Here is a 27473-nt window from a genome sequence, read left to right on the forward strand (position 1 = left end):
CCCATGAGTTGGCTTGAGATTGGCTCAAATTCTGACTTTTGAAATCAAAAGATAAATGGTTTATGTAAATTCTGTTCAATAACTTGATTAGAATTCTTGTTGACATATGTATATTGAATACTTTATGCCACATAATTTATTACTCAACTAAAGTAGGATTTATTGTATAATGCTTAAAAGATTTGCCTCATAATTGAATCAACGATGTATGATATATGATGCAGTTAATGAGAATAATTCTAATGATAGAATACTTGATGCTTCATCATAAATTACTTAAGATTGCATGGAAATCAGTTTCTTCACTATCTTTCTGAAATGATTACCTTCTTCCCAATGAAAACACTACTGTCATCTGTTGGATCTAAGATTTGCTATTGCACTGGCAGTTCCATTCTTTTAAAGTGATAGTTAAAGCAGGTGGCAAAGGTCTCACCTGCCATTTGGAAATCTGTCACCCTCTGAGTCAGTCTGAAATGGACAGTGGCACCTTTTCTCAGAATCAAAGAACCCTAGATCCTGCTCAGCAAGAGTTGTCAACTAATCAAAGACTAGGAGCTTTTTATGCTCAGTACCACCATTGTGGCCAGTGCTGCACCCACTCAAATACAAAGATCGCCAAGGACCCAGGCACAAGTGAGTAGTGGCGGTGGGCAGGGTCACAATAAGCGACTGTCTGGGTGCTTGGCAATGAGGATTCCCAAGTCCACAGTTGCTTGAAAACCAATATTCAGGGGTTTGTTCTTCATGCTTCCCCACATAGCGAGGCCCCACCACTGCTGGGTGTTTGGTGGTGAGATGAGGCTGTTAATTAATTATTGTGGGTATTAATTGCCCACTTTAAGGGCAAAATTGGCAGCAGGATAGGAAGGCCTCCTGCCACAGTCCAAATTGTGACAATGATGGAAAGAAAATGAGTTCTCTACCATCATCTTCCTGCCTCTTCTCACAGGGGTGGGCATTAACTTTTGCCCCCACACTTATATCCCTTAGTAATAAAATATCCCACTAACAGCGCTTAAGGTGTTTTAGACCTGCGAATAGACAATAATTTATTTATAATATCTTTACACATAAGACCAGAAAATGAAAGAGCAGAAGTAGGCTATTCAGTCCATTGAGTGAACTCTACTGTTCGATGAGATCATGGCTGATCTGATATTCCTCAACCCCACCTTTTTGCCCTTTGATTCCCTTACTGAATAAAAATCCATTTATCTTTAAATCATTTTGGAGAAAAATAAATATTGTGACCAATAGTTTTGTGACTGCATTTAAAGAATCATTATCAGAGAAACATTTGCTTGTAGATATGGTTTTAGAGATGTTAGTTGTAAATTCTCTACAGTGTATCTCAGTTGAATATCTTTAACTGAATATTTGAACCAATGGTTTAGTAAGTTGCAAAGTATTTGTGACTGAGTTCAGTGGTCTTGATACTAAGGGAACTCCAAATCTTAATACTTCTTTTGAAATGTTAACTTCAATCTAATTCAAAAACACCACCAACTGTTTGGCTGGTAATAGTGTGTACTTAGTAATTAAAGTTGAAAGGACTTAAAAGGGGGACATACAGTAAAATAAATCTGCCAGAATGTAATTAAATAATTACATTAAAAGCAGATGATCCTTTTCCAGAATTTTGAAGTTTTATGCATCTATCTGGAGGTTAAAACAATTGTATGAAATATAGGCCATTCATAATTTGTGTCTTAGGCACTTCAGTACTTAGATCTTAAAAATTTTGGGTTTTCTCTAGATTCAAAAGGAAGATGAAATGAAACTTGCATTGATTACTATTTGTATACAAATTAGCTAATTTCAGGGCAGATTCACTTAGAAGAACATAAATATTTTGTACATATTCAGAACCTAATAAAGACTAGGATATTTCAAACTTAACAAATTTGTTTTTGTAAGTCACTATTTTCTTGATATATTTCGATAGTAGATCATTTGCTCATCTTAGTTACTTACATCCATGTAGAAGAATGAAAAAAGCTACAATCTTCTGAGCCAGCATAAGAGCATTCCCATATTCGTCAAACCAATTGGGTGACACATAACTTGAATTCCTGTTTGTATTAAGATTAAAGGGCAGAGATAATGAATATCATAAGGACGTATCATGTGTATCCAATTCTCCTAATGTTCTGAATCGTAAGAGACTAATGTAATTATTAAACATTTATCATGCTCGATTAAAGTTCTTCTTGACATATATATATTTAAGACTTTATGTCAAACAATGTTTTAGTCAGCTAAAGTAGATTTTCTTGTGTGATACATAAAAGATCTGTCTAATAATTGAATTAATATTGCATGAAATTCTATGCAGTTAAGGAGAATAATTTTCATGATAAGTTGACTCGATAATTCATCATAAATGGCTTAATATTGGATGGTAATCAGTTTTTTTAACGTTAACAATTTATTGGTTTCATGCTATTTTTATAATCTAACCTATAAGCAGAACACTCAATGAGTATGACTACAGTTCATAGAGTGCTAGGAGAATCCAGTCTGATATCAGAAAAGGATACAAATGACGAGCAATTCCCTATGTTCTTAAATTTACATTTCTACTCTCTCCTTCTCCACAACATTCACTTAAAAGATAGGGGAGACTTGCACAAGTATCATGTCAATTTTGCATTGTAACAAGCTGCAGAGAGTTGTGAGAACATGACCATTTAGCAACGAAAGGCTGTTCTTGTTCCAACAATTCCCTGCAGCTTGTTACAGTGTAAAATTGGCAGGGGAATAGGAACAGAGGCTCCATGAGTTATTTTGATAATGTGCAATTTGCTCAATCATGGAATCTACACCCGCAATTCATCAGCTAATGAAAGGTTCTACAAAGCCATTCCTTTTTTCTTGCACACCAAAGATTAATCAGGGAAAATTCTGGAATATCTATGATCTCACTTGTTGCCTTGTGCATTCTAGACCTGTTAATTTTCAAGGCCCCATGACATCTGGAAGTATTTTGTTCCACATTCCTGAATTCAAATATTTCAAAAGGGAAACAGATAAATATTCAAAGGAGAAAGATTTGCAGGGCTATGTCAGTGAGCAGGACAGCCAGCCTAATTGAACAGCTCCTTCAAAAAGCTGGTGTAGCAAAGACAATGGGCCTAATGGCCTCCATCTATGCTGCATCATTTTATTGTGCTATGATCTATTTTTCCTTCTCTGAATGGAAATACAACAGGGTTTTGGAAGCTAAATACAAATAGCACTGCATCTGATATAGAACTATAAAAGAGAATGTGGAAAAAAAAATACGAGCAGTCCAAACAGTGGCTGGTTGCAAGGGAGAACAAAAGGATCTGTGACAGGATAGAGTGCAAAAGAGACGAAGGGGGAGGTTTTGCTAAAGCGTTGGTGTTCTCATTGTCAGGATGATTTCTGGTTGCTGGCATGTTTGAGCAAGAGGGGGCAATTAACAGCTTGCAGGTGGGGCAGTTAGCAATTTAGTTTGCAAGTGGGCTTTCAATGTTGCTATTTCAATCAGAGATTATCAGGACAGTACCAGCAAGAGAGATGGGCACCATGTTGAGTTGCACTGAGAAGGGAGAGCATTAATGAATGCTTCATAGAACAAGTGCCCGGAGACTGGGCAGAGTTGTGATAGCCACAGTGTTGGGGCACAAGTATTATTTACTGCTGGTGGCTTCTCCTTTCACCATAGAGCCTGCATGCTCTGAAAGCTCAACTACCCTTGACTCCCCTGCCTGCCACCTGTCACATCCAGAACATCTCAGAAGCTTCTGGGAGTCTGTCTACTCACAGCTTCTCACCTTACTTCACAGATAGGGGATTGATCGACCTCTGGAAAATACCAGGAGCTCAGGTGGGCACAATTGTGCAACTTGAGCGTCTGCCATTCCAGCCACTGGGATACCTCCCTGGCAGTGAGATTATGTTGAATGTTTCCTGGCATTTTACCACCACTTTCTGAACTAACTCTACAAATGTCGGTATCCCATCACCAAGTCACCCTTTATTTATACATGACACTGAGCCAGCTAGCTGACTTCCAGGATGAATAGAAAACCTGACACCCCAATTTATGTCTGTCAGCCAGGACTCCCCGATTGGACCAGGTTAACAGCCCCAATCAGGGAACTCATATTCTATGAGATCCAGCAGGCTGACCTCGATCCAATCACTACACTTTTCACCACACCCACCTCACCACCACAATTCCCAACATCTGTGTCTCACAATAATTACACCGGAGATGACAGAAAACATTTCTAGCTGCAACGTCAAACAGAACAGTAATGGGACAAATAAGGAAAAGTCTGAATGATAGGAGCCTGAAAGCAAAATACATCTGAATGCAAAATAAAGGAAATATCGAGAAATTGAGACAGAAACAAAAAAAAAGTGCAGAAGGACAAGACTAAATTTGGGGCAGCACAGTGACTCAGCAGTTAGCACTGCTGCCTCACAGCGCCAGGGACCTGGCTTGAATTCCTGCCTCGGGTGAATGTCTGTTGTGGAGTTTGCACATTCTCCTCATGTCTGTGTGGATTTCCTCTGGGTGCACTGGTTTCCTCCTACAATCCAAAGTTGTGCAGATTAGGTGAATTGTCCATTGTGTTCAGGGATGGGTAGGTTAGATGCATTAGTGTGGGGTAAAGGTAGAGTAGTAGGGGAATGGGTCACACTTCAGAGGGTCAGTATGTACTTGTTGGGCAGAAGGGCCTGTTTCCACACTGTAGGGATTGGAGTCACAAAGATGTACAGCACGGAAACAGACCCTTCGGTCCAAGATGTCCATGTCGACCAAATATCCCAACCTAATCTAGTCCCACCTGCCAGCACCCAGCCCATATCTCTCCAAACCCTTCCTATTCATATACCCATCCAAATGCCTCTTAAATGTTGAAATTGTACTAGCCTCCACCACTTCCACTAGCAGCTCATTCCATACACAGACCACCCTCTGTGTGAAAACATTGCCCCTTAAACCCCATTTATATCTTTCCCCTCTCACCCTAACCTATGCCCTATAGTTCTGGACTCCCCCACCCCAGGGAAGACACTTTGTCTATTTATCCTATCCATGCCCCTGATGATTTTATTTACCTCTATAAGGTCACCCCTCAGCCTCCGACGCTCCAGAGAAAACAGCCCTAGCCTACTCAACCTCTCCCTATAGCTCAAATCCTCCAATCCTGGCAACATCCTTGTAAATCTTTTCTGAACCCTTTCAAGTTTCACAACATCTTTCCAATAGCAAGGAGACCAAAATTGCAACAATATTTCAGCAGTGGCCTAATGAATGTCCTGTACGGCCACAACATGACCTCCCAACTCATGTACTCAATACTCTGACCAATAAACGAAAGCAAACCAATCACCTTCTTCACTATCCTATCTACCTGCGACTCCACTTTCAAGGAGCTATGAATCTGCACTCCAACGTCTCTTTGTTCAGCAACACTTCCTAGGACCTTACCATTAAGTGTATAAGTCCTGCTAAGATTTGCTTTCTCAAAATGCAGCACCTCACATTTAACTAAATTAAACTTGATCTGCTTCTCAGCCCATTGGCTCATCTAATCAAGATTGTGTTGTAATCTGAGGTAAACATCTTTGTTATCCACTACAACTCCAATTTTACTATCATCTGAAACTAACTTTACCTCTTATGCTCACATCCAAATCATTTATATAAATGATGAAAAGTAGTGGCCAGCACTGATCCTTGTGGCACTTCACTGGTCACAGGTCCCCCAGGCTAAAAAACAACCTCCACCACCACCCTCTGTCTTCTACCTTTGAGCCAGTTCTGTATCCAAAGGGTTACTTCTCCCTGTATTCCATGAGATCTAATCTTGCTAACCAGTCTCCTATGGGGAACCTTGTTGAATTACTTACTGAGGTCCATATAGATCACATCTATTGTTCTGCCCTCATCAATCCTCTTTGTTACTTCTTCAAAAGACTCAATCAAGTTTGTGAGACATGATTTCCCACACACAAAGCCATGTTGACTGTTCCTAATCAGTCCTTGCCTTTCCAAATACATGTACATCCTGTCCCTCAGGATTCCCTTCAACAACTTGCCCACTACCGACATCAGGCTCACTGGTCTATAGTTCCCCGGCTTGTCCTAATCACCTTTCTTAAACACTGGCACTACATTAATCAACTTCCAGTCTCCCGGCACCTCACATGTGACTATCAATGATACAAATATCTCAGTAAGAGGCCCAGCAATCACTTCCCTAGCTTCCCACAGAGTTCTAGGGTACACCTGATCAGGTCCTGGCAATTTATCCACTTTTATGCGTTTCAAGACATCCAGCACTTCCTCCTCTGTAATATGGACATTTTGCAAAGTGTCACCATCTATTTCCCTACATTCTATATCTTCCATTGCCTTTTCCACAGTATGCAAAATACTTGTTTAGTGTCTCCCCCATCTCCTGCGGCTCCACACAAAGGCTGCCTTGTTGATCTCTGAGCGGCCCTATTCTCTTCCTAGTTACCCTTTTGTCCTTAATGTATTTATAAAAACTCTTTGGATACTCCTTAACTCTATTTGCCAAAGCTATTTCATGTCCCCTTTTTGCCCTCCTGTTTTCTCTCTTAAGTATATTCCTACTGTCTTTATACTCTTCTAAAATTCACTTGACATATGCTTCCTTCTTTTTCTTAACAAACCCTCAATTTCTTTAATCATCCAGCATTCCCGACACCTACCAGCCTTTGCTTTCATCCTAAGAGGAATATACTTTCTCTGGACTCTCGTTATCTCATTTCTGAAGGCTTCCCATTATCCAGTCGTCCCTTTAGCTGCGAATTTCTGCCTCCAAGCAACTTTTGAAAGTTCTTGCCTAATATTGTCAAAATTGGCCTTTCTCCAATTTAGAACTTCAACTTTTAGTTCTGGTCTATCCTTTTCCATCATTATTTTAAAACTAATAGAATTATGGTCGCTGGCCCCAAAGTGCTCCCCCACTTACACCTGCCCTGCTTTATTTCCCAAGAGTAGGTCAACTTTTGCACCTTATCTAGTAAGTACTGAATACCGAATCAGAAAATTTTCTTGTACATACTTAACAAATTCCTCTCCACCTGGCAGTCACAATGGCAGTCCCAGTCTCTGTTTGGAAAGTTAAAATCCCCTACCATAACCACTCTATTATTCTGACAGTTAACTGAGATCGCCTTACAAAATTGTTTCTCAATTTCCCTCTGACTATGAGGGAGTCTATAATACAATTCCAGTAAGGTGATCATCCCTTTCTTATTTCTCAGTTCCAACCAAATAACTTCCCTGTATTTCTGCGAATATCCTCCCTCAGTACAGCTGTAATGCTGTCCCTTACCAAAAACACCACTCCACCTCCTCTCTTGCATCCCTTTCTATCCTTCCTGTAGCATTTCTATCCTGGAACATTGAGCTGCCAGTCCTGTCCATCCCTGTGCCATGTTTCTGTAATTGCTGTGATATACCAGTCCCATGTTCCGAACCATGCCCTGGGTTCATTGCCTTCCCTGTTAGGCCCTTTGCATTGAAATAAATGCAGTTTAATTTATCAGTCTTACCTTGTTCTCTGCTTTGTCCCTGACTGCCCTAACTGTTTGACTGGCTTCTGTTCTCAACTGTACCAGTCTCAGATTGAGCTCTTTCCTCACTATCCCACGGGTCCCCCCGGCACCCACCCCCCACTCCCCCCCACCCCGAGCAGTTCTAGCAAATCTCCCTGCCAGTCTATTAGTCCCCTTCTAATTTAGGTGCAATCTGCCCTTCTTGTACAGGTCACTTCTACCCTAAAAGATATTCCAATGATCCAAAAATGTGAATCGTTCTCCCATACAGCAGCTCCTCAGCCATGCATTCATCTGCTCTATCCTCCTATTCCTGCCCTCACTAGCTCGTAGCACCGGTAGTAATTCAGATATTACTGCTCTCAAGGATCTCCTTTTTGAATTCTGCCTAACTCTCTGTAATCTCTCTTCAGAATCTCAACTTTTTTCCCTTTCTATGTTGTTGATTCCATGTGTACAATGACCTCCTGCTGGCCCCTCTCCCCCGTGAGAACATTCTGAACCGTCTCTGAGACATCCATGATCTTGGCACTATGGAAGCAACACACCATTCTGATTTTTCGCTGCTGGCCACAAAAACATCCGTCTGTACCTCAGACTATAAAGTCCCCTAACGGAATCGATCTCTTAGAACCCATCGTACCCCTCATTGCATTAGAGCCTGTCTCACTACCAGAAAAGTGGCTGTTCGTGCTATGTTCCCCTGAGAATCCATCCCCCTCTACATTTTCCAAAACAGTATACTTGTTTGACTTTTCCCCTTTCGTACAACTGCCATCCATCACATCTCCTTGCTCTTGTAAATTCCTCATTGCCTCTAACTGTCTCTCCAAACGATCTATTCGATCTGATAGGATTCGCAACCAATGGCATTAAACTCAGTTACCTATAAACTCTCCCTAAAATCCCACATCCAACAAGAAGACCATATCAGTCTACGAATGGCCGTTTTTGCTTCTTTCAATCTACTGGCCCAGAAAATAACAAAACACTGCTCCAGGTTAAACTAATACTTATGGCTTATATTTTAAGTTTAGTCAAGAGACATATTCAATAAAACATATAATCAAGATAGAACCTACTCTAATCACTACTGCAGACTTACTTAAGGCCATGCTTAAAATATTCACCTAATCACTTATCTGTTTCTGTGCTGTGACGTCTTCCAAAAATGTTTCCACAAGATTAGTTGTGAATTTCACTGTTTGTAAATTTTCCCAGACACACTCTGATGTTCAGCGATACTTGAATTAAACAGCAAAGGCAGTAACTGTGCAGATTCACTGCTGTGTTAGTTAGCAATGTGGGTTTCTTTCTCTCTCTCTCTCTCTCTCTCTCTCTCTCTCTCTCTGCACTGACCTCACCATCTACTTCCTTTGTTTCTTCCTCTCCCTTTTAAAAGTGCTGTTGTTTTGACTACTTTTTTTCCAAAGTTCCAAAACAATGTAACTGCATATAAAACAGTAATTGCTGCTCCTGGAATTCAAGGAAATCACCTCCAACATCTAAAATACCTCAAAAAAGGAGCAGCTGTTACAGCCAGAAATTTTTCCAATCCTTCATCTTGGATTACCCAGAATCTGATTCTAGGCCAGGGGTTGTGATGTAAATTCTTGAATACAGTATGGAGCTTAGAAGGTTTACGCATTTCTAGTCAATGATAGGGTTATGCTCTTTGAGCTTCTGTTCAGTTTTGTTCAAATACAGTGTCTGGTCCAGGACAGAAAGAGCTGAATGAGAATAAGGCAAAGAATTTAAACAATAAATGATTGGAAATTTGGGGTCATACTTGGAGACTGAATGGTTGTGTTCATCAAAGCAATCACACTGTTTGCATTTTGTCTCCCCAGTATAAAGGAGACTGCAGTGAATGCAATCTATTAACTGGAGGAAATACAAGGAAGTTGTTATTGTACACAGAAGGACTGTTTGAGACCTTGAATATTGGAAAGAAGAAAGGTTAAGATAAATCCTTACACTGAGAAATCTTTTGTTGGTAATCCCTCCGGTGCTCCTCGCAATCTTCTATAAGGCAATAAGATTTAATCAGCCATAATTGTCCATTTGGCCCATTGGGTCTATACTGCCTGCTGTTTTGCTCTCCTTTCTGCCTTTAACTTGCTCAAATCCTAAGTTTCCTTAGTTCTGATCACTGGCAGTGAAATATTGATTTGAATTTTCCCAGCCCCCCAAAAATGTGGTCAGTAGCAAGTCAGTTGGCAAAATATGGCAAGATCAGAAAAATGAGACCCTTGATGTTGAGAAGATTTTCTTTTCTACCACGGTTTTCAAGGTGAGCTTAGAAGCTCACCGTTGAGCAGAAAGAAGCCTATTTGTATTCATTAACATCTCATTATTATCTATTCTTGCCTCATTGATAAGCAATTTGCTATTTCTCTAGGAGGCAGAGGGTGACAATTCCTTACATTTGGTTAGCAAAACACCTCCAGGCATATTGCATGGGCAACAACTACCTGCATCCACTCCCTCCAACCTTGACCACAGAGGTTGGTATCAGGCATGCACTCACCTCACTGCGTGTTCATGGTTCATTTCTGACTTGCTTGAAATACACTTCTCTACTTTGGAGCACACTCACACCTTTCATTGTAATGTTGGTACAAAGAATTTTGACGGTAGTAGGCAAGACCTTTCGAAAGCTGATTGGAGGTAGATGTTCACAGGTAAAGGGACGGCTGGAAAATGGGAAGCCTTCAGAAATGAGATAACAAGAATCCAGACAAAGTATATTCCTGTCAGGGTGAAAGGGAAGGCTGGTAGGTATAAGGAATGCTGGATGACTAAAGAATTGAGTATTTGGTTAAGAAAAAGAAGAAAGCATATGTCTGGTATAGATAGGATAGATCGAGTGAATTGTTAGAAGAGTATAAAGGAAGTAGGAGTATACTTAAGAGGGAAATCAGGAGGTGACATGAGATAGCTTTGGCAAATAGAATTAAGGAGAATCCAAAGGGGTTTTACAAATATATGAAGGACAAAAGGGTAACTAGGGACAGAATAGGGCCCCTCAGAGATCAGCAAGGCGGCCTTTGTGCGGAGCCACAGAAAATGGGAGAGATACTAAATGAGTATTTTGCATCAGTATTTACTGTGGAAAAGGATATGGAAGATATAGACTGTAGGGAAATAGATAGTGACATCTTGCAAAATGTCCATATTACAGAGGAGGAAGTGCTGGATGTCTTGAAATGGGTAAAGGTGGATAAATCCCCAGGACCTGATAAGGTGTACCCGAAAACTCTGTGGGAAGCTAGAGAAGTGATTGCTGGGTCTCTTGCTGAGATATTTGTATCATTGATAGTCACAGGTGAGATGTCGGAAGACTGGAGTTTGGCTAATGTGGTGCCACTGTTTAAGAAGGGCGGTAAAGACAAGCCAGGGAACTATAGACCGGTGATCCTGACCTCAGTGGTGGACAAGTTGTTGGAGGGAATCCTGAGGGACAGGATATACATGTATTTGGAAAGGCAAGGACTGGTTAGGGATAGTGAACATGGCTTTGTGTGTGGGAAATTATGTCTCACAAACTTATTGAGTTTTTTGAAGAAGTGACAAAGAAGATTGATGAGGGCAGAGCAGTAGATGTGATCTACATGCACTTCAGTAAGGCAAGCGACAAGGTTCCCCATGGGAGACTGATTAGCAAGGTTAGATCTCATGGAATACAGGGAGAACTAGCCATTTGGATATAGAACTGGCTCAAAGGTAGAAGACAGAGGGTGGTGGTAGAGGGTTGTTTTTCAGAGAAGAGGCCTGTGACCAGTGGAGTGCCACAAGGATCGGTGCTGGGTCATCTACTTTTCGTCATTTACGCAAATGATTTGGATGCGAGCATAAGAGGTATAGTTAGTAAGTTTGAATATGACACCAAAATTGGAGTTGTAGTGGACAGTGAAGAGAGTTACCTCAGATTACAACAGAATCTTGACCAGATGGGCCAATGGGCTGAGAAGCGGCAGATGGAGTTTAATTCAGATAAATGCGAGTTGCTGCATTTTGGGAAAGCAAATCTTAGCAGGACATATACACTTAATGATAAGGTCCTAGGGAGTGTTGCTGAACAAAGAGACCTTGGAGTGCAGGTTCATAGGTCCTTGAAAGTGGAGTCGCAGGTAGATAGGATAGTGAAAAAGGCTTTCCTTTAATGGCGAGAGTATTGAGTACAGGAGTTGGGAGGTCATGTTGAGGGTGTACAGGACATTGGTTAGGCCACTGTTGGAATATTGTATGGAATTCTGGTCTCCTTCCTATCGGAAAGATGTTGTGAAACTTGAAAGGGTTCAGAAAAGATTTACAAGGATGTTGCCAGGGTTGGAGGATTTGAGCTATAGGGAGAGGTTGAACAGGCTGGGGCTGTTTTCCCTGGAGCGTTGGAGGCTGAGGGGTGACCTTATAGAGGTATATAAAATCATCAGGGGCATGGATAGGATAAATAGACAATGTCTTTTCCCTGGGGTCAGAAAGTCCAGAACTAGAGGGCATAGGTTTAAGGTGAGAGGGGAAAGATATAAAAGAGATCTAAGGGGAAACGTTTTCATGCAGAGGGTGGTACGTGTATGGAATGAGCTGCCAGAGGATGTGGTGGAGGCTGGTACAATTGCAACATTTAAGAGGCATTTGGATAGGTATATGAATAGGAAGGGTTTGGAGGGATATGGGCTGGGTGCTGGCAGGTGGGACTAGATTGGTTGGGATATCTGGTCGGCATGGACGGGTTGGACTGAAGGGTCTGTTTCCGTGCTGTACATCTCTTTGACAGTTGTGTGCAGGGAGAGGCACCCAACTCGAGTGCGGAGCAGGTTGCATCTTAGTGGTCTTCGCTTGAATTCTTAGCTCTCTCACAGTTTGCCCCTTCTTGGATGCTCACAGCATTTCTGCCTAGCCTTGCCTATTTAGTTTGCCTTCCTCATTCAGAACTTACAAGGTCACCTTGCCTTGCCTTTGACAACAGATACAAAGTCAAGTGGCTTCCCAAGTCTGCCATCAGTGATTATTCAAGAGAGTGGATAAGTTGCCATATGGCAATGCGCTATGTCAAGTGCATGTCTGCACCTCGTGCAAGCAGCCTATGCAGCAAACACACTGTATGTGCATCAACCAAATGACCATGTCTTAACGTCTAAGTGGAGTAGTCCTCAGTCAGATCAAAGGGGAATGTCATATCTCAGTGTGCCCCACCATAGCTAGTCAAGGGAAGTAGCTGATCTCATTCCAGGGTTTTGAATGTAGTCAGTTTGCTGCTTGGGATGCTCAGATTTAGGGGTTCTGCAACTCTGGGGTCAGGCCTGAAGGTTCAGAGCATGCAGTTAGGGAATTTGTGTCATGTCAATCAAGTCTGTCTTTCCAAGTCAGCCAAGGTGGGATAAGGTTGGTCCTGAACACTGACGAGACGTTATGCAAACTGGGCATTAGGGAAAGAATAGCAGTCCCTTACACTAACATAGCTTTGTGTTAAGTACAGTTAGCAGAAGAGCAGTCCTACCATAGGTGAATGATGTGTACATAAGGAGGTGAGTTGCAGAGAATTACGTGATGTAACTCACTGACACTCACGGAAACAAACCGTCCACGCAACCTTAGCTGATTTTTGCTAAACATTTATCGCATTAACGTTGTTTCATTCCACAAGTGTTGCTTGATGTACTGAGTTTATCTGTTTTTATTCAGATACCCAGTATCTGCAATATTTTGCTTGTAGGAGAAAATGAGGATTGCAGATGCTGGAGAGTCAGAGTTGAAAAGTGTGGCAAAAGCACAGCAGGTCAGGCAGCATTGGAGAAGCAGGAGAGTTGACGTTTCAGGCATTAACCCTTCATCAGGAATGTGGAGGGGTAGGGGGCTGAGAGATAAATAGGAAGGTAGGGCTGGGGAAAGGTAGCTGGGAAGATGATAGGTGGATGCAGGTGGGGGCTATTAGTGATAGATTGGTTGGGAGGGTGGAGTGGATAGGTACGAAGGAAGATGGACAGGTAGGACAAGACAAGAGGGTGGTGCCAAATCGGAAGGTTAGATCTGAGATGAGCTGAGAGGAAGGGAGATTTGGAAACTGGTGAAGTTGGCATTGATGCCATATGGTTTTTTTTAGATTAGATTAGACTTACAGTGTGGAAACAGGCCCTTCGGCCCAACAAGTCCACACCGACCCGCCGAAGCGCAACCCACCCATACCCCTACATTTACCCCTTACCTAACACTATGGGCAATTTAGCATGGCCAATTCACCTGACCCGCACATCTTTGTGACTGTGGGAGGAAACCGGAGCACCCGGAGGAAACCCACGCAGACACGGGGAGAACGTGCAAACTCCACACAGTCAGTCGCCTGAGTCGGGAATTGAACCCGGGTCTACAGGCGCTGTGAGGCAGCAGTGCTAACCACTGTGCCACCGTGCCGCCCACAAGGACAGACAGGGAAGAGTCAGACACCCCAGATGGGACTTCAAGGGTTCATGGGTTAGAGGGTCCCAAGATGGAAGATGAGGTGTTCTTCCTCCAAAAGTCGGGTGGCGTAGATTTGGTGGTAGAAGAGGCCCAGGACTTGCATGTCCTTGGTGAAATGGGAGGAGGAGTTGAAGTGGTCAGTCACAGGGCGGTGCGGTTGTTAGGTACGTGTATCCCCAAAATATTCCCTGAAACCCTCCGTGAATTGGCAGGAGACCACATTGAGGGAGCATTATAGCAATCCTATATCCCTACGAATCCTTTACCAGATGTCCCGTCATCTGTTTTTACTTCTGACATTCTGATGCAGAATTAGCTATTATTATACTCCCTAGTGATTTCTCTCTTGCTTTGGAAGCAACTTGTTTCCATTCATGCCTTTACTCAGTAAAAGTGATGAACTTAAACTCAAATTAGTTCTGTCAAGAGACTGATTCCCTTATCAGGGGTACCTCCACAGTCAAATATCACCGTACAATAACTACTAATGAAAGTTACTTGATTCTGGATGGCCTCCATTAGCCACCAAAAATTACACAATAGGATTGTTACCTTTATTATCTCACACACAATGTTGTGGATTGCAACAAAGTTGAATATTATCCTCATGTCAACTACATTCCACTTCCTGTATATCCTCTCATATCTTAAACGCAGCAGTGATATGTTATAATATGGTCTTCTGGATGATAGCAGCTATAAGACATAGGAGTAGGCCGTTTGGCCCATCAAGTCTGCTTCACCATTCAATGAGACCATGGGTGATCTGATAATCCTCAACTCCACATTCCTGTCTTTTCTCCATACCCCTTGACTGCCATACTGATTAAGATTAGATTAGATTCCCTACAGTGCAGAAACAGGCCCCAGCAAGTCCACACCAACCCTCCGAAGTGTAACCTACCCAGATCCATTCCCCTCTGACTAATGCATTCACCTGACCTGCACACCTTTGGACTGTGGAAGGAAACCAGAGCGCCCAGAGGAAACACACGCAGACAATGTGCAAACTTCACAGTCACCCAAGGCTAAGAATCAAACCTGGGACCTTGGTGCTGTGAGGCAGCAGTGCTATCCACTGAGCCACCGTGCCGCCCTATGGTGTTGTCACAGTCTTAAATATTCTTAATGACACAACCTCTATTTAAAATGCTTTTCTTTTAAAGATTTCCATAGATTCACCGCCCTGAGGGAAGAAATTCCTCCATATCTCTGTCTCTGTCTTCTCTCAATCACATCATTATGAGATGGCCGTACACTGTCTTGTACAGTATTCAGCCAAATTATCAGTTGTAAGTTATCTTTCATTGCTTCATAAAATTAGGTAAAGTCGGCATAGTTTTAGCAGGTCCTAGGGTTGCTCTTTCATTAGAGAAAAACATCTGATATTGGTTCAACCTGAGAGTCATCACGCCTCACATGCTGATGAATAGCATGCTTGAAAATGGCAAGTACAGGGAAAGATTGGATTGGTTAGGGTTGTTTTCCTTGGAACAAAGGAGGCTGATCAGTGGTTTAATTGAGATGTACAGAATAGTGACAGACTTGGATACAGTGGAAGGGGAAGACTTGTTTCCCCTAGCAGAGAGGTACCAGAGGACACAGATTTAGGGTGATTGTTAGTAGGATTAGAGGGGACCTGCCTTTTCACCTAGATGGTGGTGACTGTCTGGAATTTGCTGTCCAGTTTGATGGCTGAGGTGCAAACACTCAACTCATTTAGAAGCAACCCCCATCAGTACCTGAAGCTGTGTAACCTGCAAAGTTATGGGACAGGTGGCACTAGAATAAGTGGCAAGCTTATTCAACCAAATGGCCTCATTCTGTCCTGGAACCTTCCTATAGTTCTTTATAAATACACTTTCAGGGTGTGATCTGCCCAAAAACAGGTCCTTGCTTCACTATTTACTGAAACTTCATCCAGAGCTGTTTTCTTAAAAGTTTTATCTTTTGTGGTGGTCTGCCAATTTCTTCCATCTTCAGGAGCAGAGTGAGGAGGAGGGTCCCTAATTTTACCTCAGCAAGATTTGGAATCAAATATCCCCTGCTTGCTGTAACCTGATCCACACACTAGTCATTTAGCCAACAAAGCTAGTTTAGTCACTGCATGTGTAAATATATTAAAGAAGTAATCAGCATCATTCAATCCATATGGACATGATGAATTAAATGGCCTATTTCTGCATTGTTCTATTAAAATATGATAACAAAATCAAATTGTCACTTACATGAATGGTCCAAATGGATGGCAAGAGAAATTGGTTTTATACTGTTCTTTCATACAGAACCCGTGCAGCATCAATCCAAAGCATGTCAACTGCAAGCAAACAGTCAAGCCAGACTTGACCAGAAAATACAGCACAAAAAACCACTGGGTCTAGGAGTAAAGCAGAAGCAAACAACTATTCAAATGCCACAGCTATTGAATTACTAAGAACATTGTTTGATCTGCGAGAAGTTAGAAGAGTAAGAGGTGACTTGATTGAAACGTATAAAACCCTGAAGGGACCTGTCAGGGTAGATATGGAGAGGATATTTCCTGTTATGTGTGAATCTAGAATTAGGGGTCAGTGTTTAAAAATCAGGAGTTGTCCATTTAAAACAGAGGTTAGGTGAAATGTTTTCTCTCATTGGTCATGAGTTTTTGGAACTCTCTTCACAAATTAAGCGGTGGAAGGAGCATCCTTGAATATTTTCCAGGGCAGATTGATAGATTCTTGATCGATAGAGATCAATAGATTCTTGTTAACAAAGTGGGTTGAAAGGTTATTAGGGATAGGCAAGAGTGTGGATTTGAGGTTATGGTGGTGGGGCAGAGCAGGATTGTGAAGCTGAACAGCTTACTCCTGCTCCTGATTCATATCTTTATACAAACTTTTATCTCTCAGGTTTAGAAAAATACTTTGTTTTATGATTTTCCAGTCAAACACCTTGGGAGGTTTCAGTGTATTAAAGGTGCCAGATAAGTTGTCATTGTAATTGTCAGCTTTGGCTAAGTGGCAACACGAATTACTCACTCACAAGCCAAGGAATCAAGTGCACTTCAGGTTATGAGCAAGTAATCTTGGTTGACAGTTCAGTGCTGTCATGAGACAGTAGTACATTGTCATAAGAGGCAATCAAAAGTCCTGTCTTTCCTCACATACATGATTTCATGTATATGTTTAAAGAAGAGTTGAGGTGTTATCCTGGTGTTTTGACTGGCAGTTAGTTCTCTTTCAATATATTGCTACAGATCTGCTGTTTATGGGACATTTCTATCTGCAAACTGTTTGTTGCATTTCCTACTTTCTAACATATTTGATTTAATGTAAAGCAATTTTAGGATGCTCAAATTGTGAATGGTCCTATAGCTCAGTGGTTAGCACTGCTGCCTTGCAGTGCCAGGAACCTGGGTTTGATTCTGCCCGTGGACAATTGTCTGTGTTTGTACATGGTCTCTGTGTCTGTGCGGGTTTCCTCCGGGTGCTCTGATTTCCTCCCACAGTCCAAAAGATGTACAGATTAGGTGGGTTGGCCATGCTAAATTGCTCTCAGTGTGCAGGCTAAGTGGATTAGCCATGGGGAATGGGGGGAGGGTTGGTGTGGACTTGATGGGCCAAATGGCCTGTTTCCACATTGTATAGATTCTATATTAATGAAGATTCATTTTCACATCCAGTTTAGATGTCAATGTCCAACTATTGAAGCAAGGGGAAAGGAGGAGAGCAATTTCATTTACTAATAAAAATAAGTATGGCAAAAAATGGACAGCTGACATGCTAACAACCCTTAGGTACTATTGACATTGAGTAGTCTCACCCCCGAAGAGAAGAATTTGATTGAAGAATGCAGCTTTGAGGCTGACCTGTCAGTCACCATGACCTGGCTACTGTACTCCTGCAGGCATATCACAGGCTGAATGCATTTTTCTTTCCACAGAGCAGAAAGTTATATTGAGTGGGTTTAGTATTACATTGTAAATCTGATTTTTAACTTCTGAAAATACTAGCAAATACTTGGCACATCATGAGGATTTCCTCTGTCTTGAAGCCTTGATCATGTCAGGTTATATCTTTCCTGTCATAACTAACATTGTTTTCATCCCTTTCTGAACTGTATCAAGTATTACTAATTTAAAACAGATGAACTTCACTCGCATCCAACACATACTTCTTTGCTCTGGATTGTTTTGCTTCTAAAACTGGAAATTTCTATGTTAACATTTTACAGTGTCTGCCATTTATCATGTGACTTATTTATCAGAAGACTATTCTTAACATATGTGTATTGTAACTGAGAGTGGGAGCAGACCACTTGGCCGGTTGAGCCTGTTCCATCACTCAATACAATCATCTGGTCTTCAACCTTAACTCCACTCTCTTAACTGTTCCCCAAATCCCATGATTCCTCAGAACCTTTGCCCTCTGTCCTGAACTTTTTGCAATGATGGACCATCCTAAGCTCTGTTAGTAACAAATCCAATGCTCACAACCTTTAGAATGAAGAGATTTATAGAGTCATAGGGTCATAGAGATGTACAGCATGGAAACAGACCCTTCGGTCCAACCTGTCCATGCCGACCAGATATCCCAACCCAATCTAGTCCCACCTGCCAGCACCTGGCCTATATCCCTCCAAACCCTTCCTATTCATATACCCATCCAAATGCCTCTTAAATGTTGCAGCCTCCACCGCATCTTTTGGCAGCTCATTCCATCCTTATCTCAGTTCTAAACAGTCAACCCCTTCTCCTTAGGCTGTGCCCCATGTTCAAGATTATTCAGCCAGAAGTCAATAATTTCTCATTTTTCACCATGCCATGTCCCTTCGGAATTTTGTGTGTTTCAATGGGATCACTTTGTATTTCTCAAAACTTTGGATAGCATGAGACCAAATTTCCCATTCATCGTTATTCACCAATAGACGTACCTATTCTTCAAGAAACATACAGTACCTCCTCCTAATATTCTTTATTGTGATTGTGGATTTTCTTAGAATACAATTACTGGCCTGGAATTTCCAGGAATATTTCAGTACAAAGAATTATGCAGTACATTTGTGACAATGGATTTGAGTCCATTTTATTTGGAAAATTGTGAGAGAGGGAAAGTTTAAGAAGATGTGTGAGGCAAAATCCTTTACACAGAGGGTGTTAGGAGAAAGTGAGGACTGCAGATGCTGGAACTAAGAGTCAAGAGTGTAGTGCTGGAAAAGCACAGCAGGTCAGACAGCATCTGAGGAACAGGAGAATCAACGTTTCGCGCATAAGCTCTTCTTTATCCTGATGAAGGGCTTATGCCCAAAACATTGATCCTCCTGCTCCTCGGATGCTGCCTGACCTGCTGTGCTTTCCAGTGCCACACTCTCGTCTGGAACACTGCCAGGGGAGATAATAGAAGCAGAAGTGATAGTAACACTTAAGAGACATTTAGACAGACACTGTCAATAGGCAGGGAAAAGAGGGAAATTGACCTTATAGAGGCAAAATGGGATTAGTTTAAAATGACACCATGGTCAGTGCAGACATAGTGGACCAAAGGGGCTGTTCCTGAATTGTACTGGCCTATTTTCTACATAAGCCAACAAGAATATGCAAGGAGCATGAAAATGAATGTGATACATTCAAACAAAAAACCTTTCAACCTCAAAAAACTATGCAAGGAGAAGGAGACTCTTATGTCCAAATTAGATCAAACTGATCTTGGAGGTTTAGAGATCAGTTGACATATTAGCAGGAGGTTGTAATTGAATCTCCTTACAAAACCATGGAAGAACATTGTTTAATCTCTATAAAAGAGCAGAGACCCACACTACAGAGCTTCTGGGGCTGAGGCATATCTGAGAAAAACTTGAGAAGTAAATGAAACTTGAGAATTTTAAATCTGAGCAAACATTGGAATAGTTTAACAGCCTAACAGAGGTTAATCTGAAAATCCCAGCAGTTAACAGTCACACAGCATTATCAAGCAGCCGAGAATGATCCACATATTAGAAATGGTGCAACTAAAGGAAATGCACGTACTATAGTCAGGGGCATGTCAATATAATGCTGTATCAAAGGAATTAAAAGAGAATCAGAGTGTAGTATTGGTCACAACCAACAAAAGCATGTTTCACAGCAATAGTGGTACTGAAAGGATAGCAGCACTTTTGTTATTGTTGTTTAATTAATTTCTGCAGATCTTAAACATAGCAGTTTTATATAGTAAAATTTAGTGGAAGAATGTAAACTGTTTGAGTATATTTCCTAATAAGTTGAAGTATATTGTGTCAAATTTTATGTCAGTGGGAAAGTGAACAAACCACCGGCCAAATCTGACCTGAAACCAGTTGATTTTCATTTTTAATTCAGTTTCATGTAAGGTTTCTCTTTGCAAGATCCAAAAATTGCCTCATTAACTAGGTACAATATCCCAATGGCACCCCTACTCATAGTCAGGAGTTCTCCCGCTCACCATAGCTGGAAGTATTGATCTTTACTGGGACCACCCGGGACTCCTGGCACCTTGCTATCCTTAAAAGCTCATGCTCCTGGTCAGGCACCAGCAATCTGGAGCTGCCCTGTGCCGTTTGCCAGGCATGGCAGAAGGGAGACATGGGGTTCCACTTCATAAACAGGAGCCTCATGGTGAGAAAGAGGGCTGCCCTCTTCCTCTAGGACTAGCAGAGGAGGCTAAACATCAGACTGTGCCAGCCTAGTCGGAGGTGGCTTTCCTCGTCTATGCAGTCTCAACTGACCAGGGAAAGCCCAACAATGCTGCAAGAAGATCAATGACCTTTTCTGATCTGCCAAGGTAAGTGCCACCATCTGCTTCCTCACACTCGCTCTGTCTTTGCTACTGTACCCACTTCCCACCAAGGTTCATGCTCTATTACTCTCACTTATGAATGCAATATCATCCCTTACTTGGTATCACCCAGTCAATCCCTTCCAGACGACTATCCATGCCTGACCTCTGTACCTCCCATGCACTTACTCATGTCATCTCACTACCTTTCCTCCAACAACACCAGCACTGACCACTCTGCCAGTCGCTTTCATCTCACTCAATCTTTCCCATTATCCCAATCCATGAGAGAATGGACCACAGTAGAGCAAAAAGAGCCAAAATGAGTCATGAGGTCCTCATCATTCGGTTTCTTATCCTCAACAAGGAGAAGATCCTGACTGTGAGCGCCCCAGGGGCTGACTGACTGTTCTAATCTCCCGCACTCATATCGGATGGTTCCCTTGACTTATGCTGGGACCTATTGCCTCAACTTGATTTGACTTGACCGAGGACTTCTTCCATACACTTTGAAAAATGGCTATTTGCTTGAGGCACATACAGTGTGTTTGAAACTTATGCAGCTGGTACATTGTGCAGTTGTAAGATAGACGTAGTATACCAAATAGCAACATAACCACATCCTTGACTGATCACAGCTGACAACCGTGACAGCTATCTGGATTTGAATCTGCGCTAAAAGACAAATGAGAGTGGTATCATAGAATCCCTACAGCATGGAAAGTAAGGCATTTGACCCATCAAGCCCACACCAACCCTCCAAAGAACACTCACCCAGACCCACTGCCCCACCCTATCCCTGTAACCCTATATTTCCCATGGCTAATCCACTTATCCTGCACATCTCTGAATACTATGGGAAATTTAGTATGGCCAAACCAGCTAACCTGCACATCTTTGGACTATAGAGGAACTTGGAACACCCGAAGGAAACCCACGCAGATACAGGTAGAATGTGGAAACTTCATTCAGACAGTAGCCTGAGGGTGAAACCAAACCACCATGCCGCCCAGTAGCTCTAGCTGAGATGCTAAAGCACAAAAAGAAACACAGATGCTGTTAACACTCAAGTAGTGAGAGAGCGCTAAGAGAGAAAATGAAGGGCTTGAGATGCATCCTCATCTAATCCATGAGTGCCTGTCCTGGCGTGTACATTTTTCTGCAGTAGCATTGTGATGAGAGCTGCCTGTGTGCTCCAAATTGCAACAATGAAGTGCAGAAGAAGTGTACTGTAGTGGAATGGAGATGTCGATGCATCATGTCTGGTTTGTGTTGGATTTCAACAACTATGGATATAGTGTGCTTGTGGTTGTTGCTTATGGTGATTACCCAGCTATGCTTGGTTAGAAAGCCAGGCTTTTTGGTCTCAATGCTAATTTGGTCTCAATTTGTCCAGTTTTTCCAACTTTCTCACCATAACCCATGATGTTCAGGAGTTGCTCCACGTAACTTTTAATTCTTGCACTGGAATTTGCATCGGAGTTGATTTATAAATCAACTTTACTCCTCTGGCCTTATTTTAAACATAATGTATCAAGGATAAATAACATAAAATATATCCAACAGCATATTAATTAAATAGTTCAGGCATTTACATTTGAAGATGAGGTTTTGTTGCATGTAATCATATGTAGTGATGGAACATAATCTATTACTCAATAATAATGATTTGGAGGAGCCAGTGTTGGATTGGAGTGGACAGCATTAAAAATAACACAACACCAGGTAGCTGATGAAAGAGCAGTGCTCCGAAAGCTAGTGCTTTCAAATAACCTGGTGTTGTGTGATTTTTAATTCAATAATAAAGCAATGCTGCCCCCTAATGGAAACCGTCAATATTTGTTTCTACCTTTGTTTTGCTTTACATTTAGAGAATCATTCACCGTGAAAGTGGAAAACTTACATTAACCTTAGAATGAAATTTCAGTTTAAAAAATTCTTTCTTGGAATGTGTGGGTCACTGGAAAGTCTCAAATTTCTTAGCATTGAGAAGAATTTGTTGCTCGAAACAGTGTTCTTGAAGGCTTCCCAACCATGTGTTGCAGGTACACCCAGAGTAATAAGGAAGAGAGTTTCATGATTCTGATCCAGCGAAAGAAAAGGAATGGTGATAGTTCCAAATCAGGATAGGGGGTGGGGCTTGGAGAGAACTTAGAGGTAATGGTGATGTTCCCCTATGTCTGGTGTCTTCTCGTGGGTGGAGTGCAAGGGTTTGGAAGTGGTTCTCTAAGGAGACTTGGTGGATTGCAGCAATGCATCTGACAGTTATCACTGTAAGACTATGGTGGGGTAAGTAAATGTACCAATCAAGTGGGTACTTTTTCTAGATCGTGTCATACCTCTTGAGTGTGGTTGGAGTTGCACCAACCCAGGCAAGTGAAGTGTTTCCCTTCCACTCCTGACATGCTTCACATATGATGGGCAAGTTTTGACGAGTCAGGAAAGAGTTACACACTACACAGAAGTTCAGCCTCTGACCTGAATTTTTAGTCGCAGTATTTACATCATTGATCCAGTTAGATTTCTGGTCACTGGTAAGCCCAGGGTGATAATGGTGGGGCATTCAGCATTGCATGCTATTAAACAAGGGAAAAGGATTAAATTCTGTCTGTTGTTGGAGGTTGCCTTGCATTTGATTTGTGAATGTCATTTTCCACTTAACCAGCCCAACATTTCCAGATCTTGTTAAGTACAAGCCTAGATTGTTTCAATATCTGAGGAATTGCAAATGGTACTGACTGTACAACATCACATGAATAGCCCACTTCTGGAGGGGAAGTTATTGATGAAAGACCTTTTCTAATATTTGTTCAGGGGAGGTATCGTAGACTCAGTGATTAGGGAGTGATTCCAGTCACTGTAGGTCAGTAATGCAGGCAATATTAGATTAGATTAGATTCCCTACAGTATGGAAACAGGCCCTTTGGCCCAACCAGTCCATACCAACCCTCTGAAGAGCAACCCACCCAGACCATTTCCCTCTGACTAATGCACCTAACACTTTGGGCAATTTATCATGGCCAATTCACCTGATCTGCACATCTTTTGGACTGTGAGAGGAAACTGGAGCATCTGGAGGAAACTCACACAGGGAGAATGTGCAAACTCCATACAGACAGTCACCCGAGGCTGGAATTGAACCTGGGACCATGGTGTTGTGAGGCAGCAGTGCTAACCACTGAGCCACTGTGCCACCCCAAAGGATGGGATCTGGTGTGAGTTAAGACATGGGCAGCAGAGTTTTGGTTGGCCTCAAGTTTATACAGAGCAGGACATGGGAGATCAGCCAAGAGTTGCATTAAATAATGAATTCCAGATGCACCAAAGAGTTTCAGCAGTGAAAGAGCTGAGAAGGGGTGAAGTCAGACAATGTTAGAGAGATTGGAAAATAAAATCTTAGTGTTGACAAGAATATGAAATTGTCAGCTCACCTCCCTATATTTAACAGGAGGAAACGTCTGCTAATCAAATATTCAATGTCAGATTCTCTGAGAATTACAGCACCTGCTTTGCAACACAGTGAAGCAGAAATCAACAAGATATAATTCAAACTATGCATGTCTAACCAATGCAGAGACCTTGGCAGGGATGTGCCTTGATTGGGTGCCTATTTTGTGAATGTTTGACAAATAAATTAAATCCACAGAAAGCACAACAATCAAAGGCTTCTTTCAGGCAGAAGTGAGCAACAAAGTGAGATCATGCCTGTCAAGTGGAAATTTAAGCAGTGTGTAATGAGTAGCTGCAGCCTACTTCATATCCATCAAATCACCCTGAAATTAGATTTCACCCTCTGCTTGTGGCTGAAAATACATTGCTGCACCATCACAAAAGACATCAAACCAGCGACAGATTGCTGAACTACCTGATGTGTCAAATGGGTTCGTTCTGAAACTTGCCTTTTTTGGTAAGATCTTGAGGTTCTTTCCTGTAGCCACTTCCATCACGGTGTTGTCTGGAGGTTTTCCCATGAGAGACATGCTGAGATGATACAGAACTTATTACTGTCCATCACTTATTATGTTCTGGAAGGCATATCTAATTTTGCAAAAAACAAAATACGCAACATTCCCATTCTTTTTTCCTCATAATCATCCTACTGCCATTACAGTTTATATCCATTAAATAAATGTGGTGGATTAAACAATATCCAAATTAAATTGAATAGGCATAATTAACTTGAAGCAATATATTTGGGATTTTGGAATTGTTGTAATGGAAGATCCTGTATAATTATCAAAGAATATTACAATTCTGTCACTATAAGACATGCCAAAAATGTACTAAAATTATATTTGATGGGATATGGGTATTTTTAAATGTGAAATACACAGATGGGTTAAACCCAGCAATTTTCATGTTTTAGAGGGAATTTCACCTTATTAAAAGTTATTTGAAATCAATTTTGACTCATCCACGCAACTTCAACATCATCATCTCTCTTTTTACCAGCATTCCCCATGTCCCAACTAAATTATCTCTGATGGAGACCAAATCAAGGTGTAATTCATTCCAGTGTTGTCTTTTCTTCAGTAGGATACTCTAAAATATCACCAAAGAACAGATACTTAGAATCAAAATAGGAACAGTGGGTCCACATTGAAGCCAGGAATGCTTTTTTTTTCAGAAAAGCATTTTATACATTTTTCCTGTGTCATTGTGTCCGTAACCAATATTTGGGGCCATAAATCTCAGCATGCAGATGTTTATTTTTTTCTGCCATCTGTTACACATAGTTGTTCTATAGCTTCGTGGGAGGCTTTTCACAAACAGATTAATCTGAATAAGTGTCTGCAAAGCAAAGTCTTACCTTACGAGAGGGAAATAGACACAGGTGAGACAAAGCACATCTGTTGTCCCAAGAGGTGGGGGTAACTGAGCCATAGAAGCCAAAACCTGAACGACATCAAACATATAATTAGTCTCAAGTATAACCTTTAATCCCAGGACATAGAGTAATACATGTACCAGTTTCCCCATAAGACCTCATCAGACAGTTTTCCATCTAATCTGATGTTCATTGGGAGGAATATTCTATATGCCAAGTATTTATTTCTGTGCATCAATCACATTGCTATCCTCCAAATCTTATGAACCTATCCCCAAGTTATCTCTTTATGTTATCTCACATCAAAGTTCCATCAATATGAAAGAGATCAACATAGTTCATGGTCGGCATGGATGGGTTGGACCGAAGGATCTGTTTCCATGCTGTACATCTCTATGACTCTAATTGAACATTGCCGTAATGCTATGAAGTACAGATTGGTTGATTTATTGACTAACTTAAAAGGCTTGGGTTTTGGATTGGGACTTAAGAATGAATTGGAATACTTTAAAATAGTGAAAGTCACCTAGCACAAAGGAATTTGCAAAGGAATTTTTAAATAGCATGGCTGAAACTGTCTACCACATCCTGAAAGGGCTATACAAAAGCAATTATCTGAAGATTAAAATGAATTGTCACAATGTATATCTCACAATGAGATCTTCAAATATCTCTGGTGTATGAAACATTTTGACTACAGAGTGGAAAAGACTTAAACCCGAAAATCCTTTTGCAAAGAGAAGTATTCAATAGATTTAGCAACTCAAAGCTAATCATCCATGAGATCACCTGCTATCAACATCAGCATAATTACATATTCAACCACAATCTGTGATCTTGTATATCACTCACTCTACCATTATCATCAAACTGAAGGATTGACCTTTTATCATTGAAGATTGCAGGGAGTCATGCCAGCAGCAGCACCAGGCAGTCCTAAACATGATGTATTAACCTGGTGAAGCTACATCACAGAATTAATTGTGTGCCAGACAGCAGAAGTAGCATGTGTTAGACAGAGCAATGAAACCCCACAACAAATCTATCAGGTCTAAGATCTTCAATTCTGCCACCCCAATTGTGAATGGTAGTGGACAATTAAACAACTTAGTGAAGGAGGATTGTTCACAAAAGTCCCCATATTTAATACTGGGGGAGTTCAGCACATCAGTACAAAAACAAGGCTGATCTACTTACATCCAGCTTCAACCAGAAGTGCCTAGTGGATGATCCATTTCAGTTTCTTTCTGAGATTGAAGCCCAATCTGCAGCTAATTTGATTCACTCCACATGACATCAAGACACAACTAAAGGCACTGGATATTGTAAAGGCTATGAACACTGACAACATTCCCACAATCTTAATGTAGAGTGATGCTCCAGAACTAGGCATGTCCCAAGGCCTCCAGAATATACCTACCAACTTACATACAACAAAGTTATTTCAGTATAGCCACAACACTGACATCTATTGGGATATGTGGAGAATTGTCTAGCTATGTCCTATCCACAAACAGCATGACAAATCTAACCTGGCCAATTACTGGACGAACAGTTTACTCTTGATCATCGGCAAAGTGATGGAAGGGATTATCAGCAGTTTTATTAAGCCAGATTTACTCAACAATAACCTGCGCACTGATAAACAATCTAGGTTCCACCAAGGTACTTAGCTCTTGACTGCATTACAACTTTGTCCAAACATGACCAAATAGTTGGATATCAGAAGTGAAGTGACTGAGACTGCCCTTGACACCAAAGCACCATTTGACCCAGTATGGCATCAAGGAGCCCAGAAAAACCTGACAGCAATGGGAATCAAAGTAAAACTCTCCCTT

General features: G+C 41.5%; 1 protein-coding gene across 1 annotated transcript in view; it reads right to left on the reverse strand.

Annotated features, from left to right (window-relative positions):
* Positions 1-27473, reverse strand: part of LOC132825578 (transmembrane protein 94-like) — a 156054-nt gene that overhangs the window by 39713 nt on the left and 88868 nt on the right. Inside the window, 4 exon segments of the mRNA XM_060840958.1 lie at positions 1978-2075; positions 16266-16414; positions 24707-24788; positions 25618-25703. Coding sequence (XP_060696941.1) covers positions 1978-2075; positions 16266-16414; positions 24707-24788; positions 25618-25703 — 415 coding nt within the window.

The sequence above is a fragment of the Hemiscyllium ocellatum genome, chromosome 20, assembly GCF_020745735.1.
Source record: "Hemiscyllium ocellatum isolate sHemOce1 chromosome 20, sHemOce1.pat.X.cur, whole genome shotgun sequence".
Taxonomy (NCBI): Eukaryota; Metazoa; Chordata; class Chondrichthyes; order Orectolobiformes; family Hemiscylliidae; genus Hemiscyllium; species Hemiscyllium ocellatum.